Source organism: Abrus precatorius, unplaced genomic scaffold, assembly GCF_003935025.1.
Source record: "Abrus precatorius isolate BTA unplaced genomic scaffold, Abrus_2018 Scaffold10, whole genome shotgun sequence".
Classification (NCBI taxonomy): Eukaryota; Viridiplantae; Streptophyta; class Magnoliopsida; order Fabales; family Fabaceae; genus Abrus; species Abrus precatorius.
In genome coordinates, this window is record NW_020874292.1 from 7,498,287 (window position 1) to 7,504,547 (window position 6,261).

The following is a 6,261-nucleotide window of genomic DNA, read 5'->3' on the forward strand; positions in this document are numbered from 1 at the left end:
CAGCTGAGATCACATGACCAAGGAATTTCACTTCCTCGAGTCAAAATTCACACTTGGACAATTTGAAATATAATTGTTTCTCTCTCAAAATTCTTAAGACAATCCTCAAGTGTTCAGTATGTTCATCCTTTAAATTGGAATAGATAAGGATGTTATCAATGAATACCACCATGAATCGATCTAGAAAAGGCCTAAAGATCTGATTCTTATAGTCCATACATATCATAGGGGCATTGGTAACTCCAAAAAGCATTACTACGTACTTATTATGCCCATACCAAGTACCAAAAGCTTTTTTCAGAATGTCCTTGTCTTTAACTCGGATTTGATGATATCCAGACTTTAGATCAATCTTGGAGAATATCTTAGCACCTCTCAGCTAATCCATTAGATCATGAATTTGCAACAATCGATATTTATTCTTAATGGTTAGCTTGTTTAGCCAACGGTAATCTACACAAAGTCTAGAACTTTCGTCTTTTTCTTTCACCAGAAAGAGTGGTGCTCCCCAAGGTGACACTGTCGACTTGATCATCTTTTTCTGCAATAAATCCTCAATTTGGCCTTTCAGCTCCATCAGCTCTCTTGGTGTCATCCGATAAGGTACTATAGATATTGACTTAGCTCCAGGTACTAAGTCTATGCCATACTCTATCTCCTTGGTTGGAGATGTGCCAGGAACATCATCAGGAAAGATTTTGAGAAAATCTCGCACAACCTGTATAGACTGAAGTTCCTGCTTCCGCTCTATATTCATAACAGCTAAAAGAACAAAACATGATGCTCCCTCATCAAGAGTTGCCTCTACTTGGCGTTTAGAAATAATTTCTGGTAAGAATTGTTGTTCAGAAAAAACTAAACGTCGCTGGGTGCAATCAATTACAACCTAATTGGTAGTTAACCAATCCATGTCCAAAATTACATCCAAGCCCGACATAGGGATACTAATAATATTGATCATATACTCCTGTCCTTCAACTACTATAGGGCATCCAATACAAATTGTCAAGGTTGTTACTGAATTCAAAGTGGGTGTTGCCACCACCAAATCACATCTCAAGTCACTAACAGGCAATCCTAGATTTTTCAAACAAGCATCCGCAATAAAAGAGTGAGTGGTTCCAAAATCAAAAAGCACATAAAGGAATATACCTGCCACAACTCTTGTCCCTTGAACAAGGTCTGTAGCCTGAGCAACCTTTGTCCTAGAAGTAGTAAATACACGGGCCTCAGCTCTAGGCCTAGTCGTCTGTGGAGCACTAACTACTTTGGGTCTCATAGCATGTAAAGCACTAGTTGTGGATGATGCTGCTCTACTTTGAGAAGTAGGGCAATCCTTTACAAGATGTCCCAACTGTTGGCATGAAGAACAGACCCTAGTGTCAGCCTGTTGATATTGATTCAGATAGTGTGGTCCTTCACATATGAAGCATCTCACTGTCGTAAGAGTTGGAGCTCTAAAAGATGGTGTGCTTGCTCCCCTAGGCTGAAGAGTGGAGGTGACTGTTCCCACTGGTCTAAGAGTTGACAATATGATCTGCTATAAGGGCCTTTCCCAGTACCCTTATTTCCTTCATAACTACTGGCTTATCTGCTAGACTGAGCTTTTTCTACTCCACTAGCATCTTCTAAATTGAGACTCTCAATGATGGTGGCTTGATTCACCAAATCGGCAAACTTTGTGATTCTCAGCAGAATTAAAGTCCTTTTTATGTCAATTCTCAACCCATCAGAGAACCTTTGACATCTCCACTCCTCAGAAGTTGAATGCGAATAAAATCGGTAAAGCTGCTCAAACTGGATATTATATTCATATACAGATGAGTTCTCTTGCACCAAACTTAGGAACTCCCTTTCCCTCGCAACTCGGACGTGAGGTGGAAAGAACTTTCCCAGGAAGATATTCTTAAATATCTCCCACGTAATGGCCTCACCTCAAGCCTCTAATATAGTGCGTGCTCCCTGCCACTACATCTTCGCATCTCCTACCAGCATATATGCGACATAAATAACTTTTGTATCCTCAGCACACTTTGTGGTAACAAATATTTTTTCAATCTCTCGGATCTAGAGCTCAACTGCATCTGGTCTGTCAATTCCAGTGAACTGAGGGGGTTCACTTTTCCTAAACTCCGACAACCCCTAATACTCAGGTAGTACTGTTGCAATAGTAGCTATTGCTGCTGCCTGAGCTGCAGCTTGCTGTTGTTGAACCACATCTACACTCTGCTGTTCATAGCGTGAGTCGTCTGGTTCACATCATATGGAGGAGGATTTGAAGCAAGTCTCCTAGGTGATCTTGTCATCTTAACATAAAACAAAATCAACTTAGAATATGGGCTAAGAATAGACTGAACATGCTGCATTATTTGATTGAAGTTGTGTAAACTGTGTACTGATTGTTGATATGAGTTGTTTAGATAATTGTATCTATATTCATTCATACTCCACTATTAAGATTGTCAATTTTATAAGCTCACCCTTGCATTTTCGTTGTATTGGTATGTGTACTGCAATGATCGTACGATGATATATGAGCAGAAGGTACAGGTAATGCGTCTACTTCTCAAACTGGAAGGTCTGGTTGAGGGATGACGAAACTGACATTTTAGGAAATCGTGGTGTCAATTCCTTCTGTTAGTCTAGGATATAGAAATAGATCTAAACTGTTTTGCTATATTTTGCAATGAATGTAATTATTATTTGAAGAATTTATATTTTGAACTCCTTGTTGAATAGCAATGTAAATGTATAAATTTATGTAAATTTTGATATTGTATAAAAATGCATTTGAGGCTTGTTATTTAGTTAGATTGAATGTTGAAATTTTAATTTTTTTAAAATTTAGAGTCTTTTACTTATATAGATATTATCTCATAAATGAATAAGTGAATTAGAAATAGAAAGATATGATGTTATTGATTCTTTATAAAAAAGGGTCGTAAAATTTTCTCTATTTTCTTGACTTATTTTTGTGTATAGGCAGATGTTGAGCATAAAACTGGATTATTAGGCATGGTCATCTCTATGATTCTAAAATTTAGGTACTGAAATTACCACTGTCATCTTTAATGATCCATCATTAGTGTTTTGTCAAGCAAAGTCTTTGTATCAGGATATGCTAATTGAGGAGTAGCACATTTTTGCCGTACTCTCAACGTGGTGGACGAAGCGTTATGGAATGCAATTACAAAATTCGGTGTATACTTCTTTTTTTGTTCTCTATGTTTGCATAAACAAAAGAATTGTATAAAAAAGGGTATAGCTTTAGAATGTGTGGTCAGGTATTGAAGTTGTAGAATGGGTGCGATCATCACTATTCGTTATTGTTTTATTATATGCTACATGCGAAACTTACGGAAGTGTCATTTATTCTGGTCATTGCTACGTCACCATTATTAATAAGATGAATTTAAAATGAAATTGTATGCAGAACATGTCAAGTTGACGAGGGAAGAAGTAAAAAGCTGTTAAATTGCTAATTGCATCAAAGATACAACACAAACCCAGAATGCATTAAAAGCTGTTTATATAATGCCAAGCATGAATGGTGGAGTGCCCCCCAAGTTCTGTACAAGTTTTTAGAATTTGGTTTTGCTAAGTTATTGGTGCTGTAAGGATTTTATGGTATTATAAGGGTTGAATGCTTTATTTTTATTTTTTTCTAAGTAGTAATAACGATATTTTAACTATAATTTTACGAACTTTTTTCAAATCCTTTACTAGTAATTTAATACTAAGGGCTTAATAAAGTTTTTCATTTTAAATTTTAAGGATTTGACTCATTTAAAATATTAAATAAACTTTTGAGAATAAAATGCAATAATAGCTATCAATTAGAAAATGAATAGTTAAATTATGAAACATGTGTAAAATTAATTATAAAATTGCTATAGTTTTAGTTAATAATTTTATTATCAAAAGTTATTATTTCACATGTGAAGTGCGCCTACCCTTTAGAGAAGTAAAATTTATATTTTAAAATGTTCTTTTCATTTTAGAAAGGAAAAAAAAACTTGGATAAAATTTCTTGCATTGCAAGAAAAAAAATGCTCTTTTAAATTAAACAATGATAAATTTTATTATTTTTTTTGTAAAATTTTGCAGAACATATTTAATGATATTTATTTATTATTAGGAATAGCATTCACATGTCATCGTTTAAATGAAAAAAATATAAGAAATTTTAATCTATAATTTGTCATTTATAAATAAGTTTTCAAACATGTAACAGGAGTAAGAATTCCATTTGAAAGTGTGAACTCGACAAGGGGGAGAAATTTTCCAAGAAAACACCAAACAATGATGTCTTGCTGTCTTCTGCTCTTAGCAAATAAAGATTTTTGTTTTAAAAATAAAACCAACCACACGTGATGGTTTTTAAAGCAATCGGTGACTGCCCACAACCACAAAACCTGAAGACTTTTGCATTTCGGCATTTTTTTTAACATAAAAATAAATTTAGAAAATAGATTCAAAGTCAAGATCGCCCACATTTTCAGAGGAAATATGATCGCCATTGCGTTTGTTGACCCTAGTTCCTACTTGATTTATTTGACAGCTTAACAAATAACTGTAGAATGTGCAACCCTTTGCATTTTGTGAAATCATAATAAACATCTTAATTCCCTGAGAAAATCATATATATATATATATATATATAGGTCCTTAATGCAGTTTTTACAATAGGAAAAAAAAAACACTTGCTCTGCTTCAATTTTCTGGGAGAGTAGAAGACAACAAATCCAATGGACTAATGGGAAGTATGCAGCCCAATTCTCTTTGGACCACAACCATTCACCAAACTTGTTATGGATTCCTAATGACAACCATATTTATAAAACCCCACCAACCAAAGGCAAGAGACTATACTAGATAATTACAAGACATGAAAAAGCAAGACCTTATAACTTTGTGTGTGCATGGGTCCTCTCATCCATGTCCTCTTTTAGCCACCAAAATTATAAAGAGATAATTAGAATTCAGATTTTCTAAGTTAATATTTCACCCGCGCCAAGCCCAAACTAAAGTCTGAAAAATAATTAAAGAAGGAATACAAAAATACATAAACAAAAAGTCTACCCTTATCTTTGTTCCAAATTCCAACCGTGTCTTTTACGCTTGCAACGTCCAACCAACCAACAGCTATGTGCTTTTTATTTTTTCGTTTTTTAAATTAAGATCAACCGCTATCTACTTTAATTCGTTCACATTAGACATAAGATTGAAAGAACAAAGAAAGTGAAAAAAAAAAGAAAAAGATAACCAGGCGTAATCATCGATCACATCACAAATCACAGTATGATTCTCGATTCTCATTTCATTTTCCACAGATCAAACAATCATACCCAAAAATAATGCAAATTAAGATCAATCCTTTTCGTCGTTATCATATCATTATACCAACACCAAATTCTAGGTGTTGTGGAAAATTGAAAGAAAAAACAAAAATAGAAAAAAATAAACACATGACATGTACATAGTTTTAATTTGCTTGATGAATTGAATTTGAATCAAACTTTAAAGCACCAAGCATGGTGATGATGGAAACACTTCTCCCTGTCAATGATGCCTTGGACGGTACGGAACTGTTCCACGTGGCAGGGAATGGTAATGGGGCCTTTCTGATCAAACCCGTATTCCTCTTCAGCTTCTTTCAACAACTGCAAGAACAGTGGGTGGTTGATGTAGATCACAGGGATCACAAACCTTTGTTGCTCCTCTCCTTGGCCAACCAAGATTGCTAAACACCCTTTTGGGATGTCCTTCGGATCCTTCTTCTCATGGTGGTGATGAAAGTGGAGGTGAGGTATGTGCAGATGAAAGCTCATGTGGTGCTTATTATGGTTATGATTATGATGATGGTCACCAAGAATCCCCATTTTTAATTTAAAAGAAACGAACCCAAGAGAGCTAAAGGGAAAAGGAAACAGTGTACCAAACTTTAAGTATTGTTGAGAATAATAGGTTATGGAGATAAATTGTTGAGGGTTATAAGAAAACGAGTGAGAAAGGCCAGGGATCAGAGGCTGATATGGCAAGGTTGAAGAGGGTTAAGGAAGAGTCGGTGAGAGATCTTGGGATATTGCTCATGATAAATGGAAATCAAAGAATACCCACATAACAAAAAACGTATACAAAATTGAAGAATGAAGAGGATTTGCAAAGGGTGAGGTAGAGCTATATATATATATATATAGAGAGAGAGAGAGAGAGAGCAGGGTCAAGGTTACCAATATTGATGCTAATGTGAACGTGAAT

At 35.0% G+C, this 6,261-nt stretch overlaps 1 protein-coding gene across 1 annotated transcript; it reads right to left on the reverse strand.

Moving 5' to 3' along the window:
- Positions 1-5,402: 5,402 nt before the first annotated feature.
- On the reverse strand, positions 5,403-6,015 carry LOC113852637 (auxin-responsive protein SAUR32). Its single transcript, XM_027482956.1, has one exon. The coding sequence runs from the start codon at positions 5,880-5,882 to the stop codon at positions 5,514-5,516; it is 369 nt and encodes a 122-aa protein (XP_027338757.1). The 5' UTR covers positions 5,883-6,015; the 3' UTR covers positions 5,403-5,513.
- Positions 6,016-6,261: the final 246 nt, after the last annotated feature.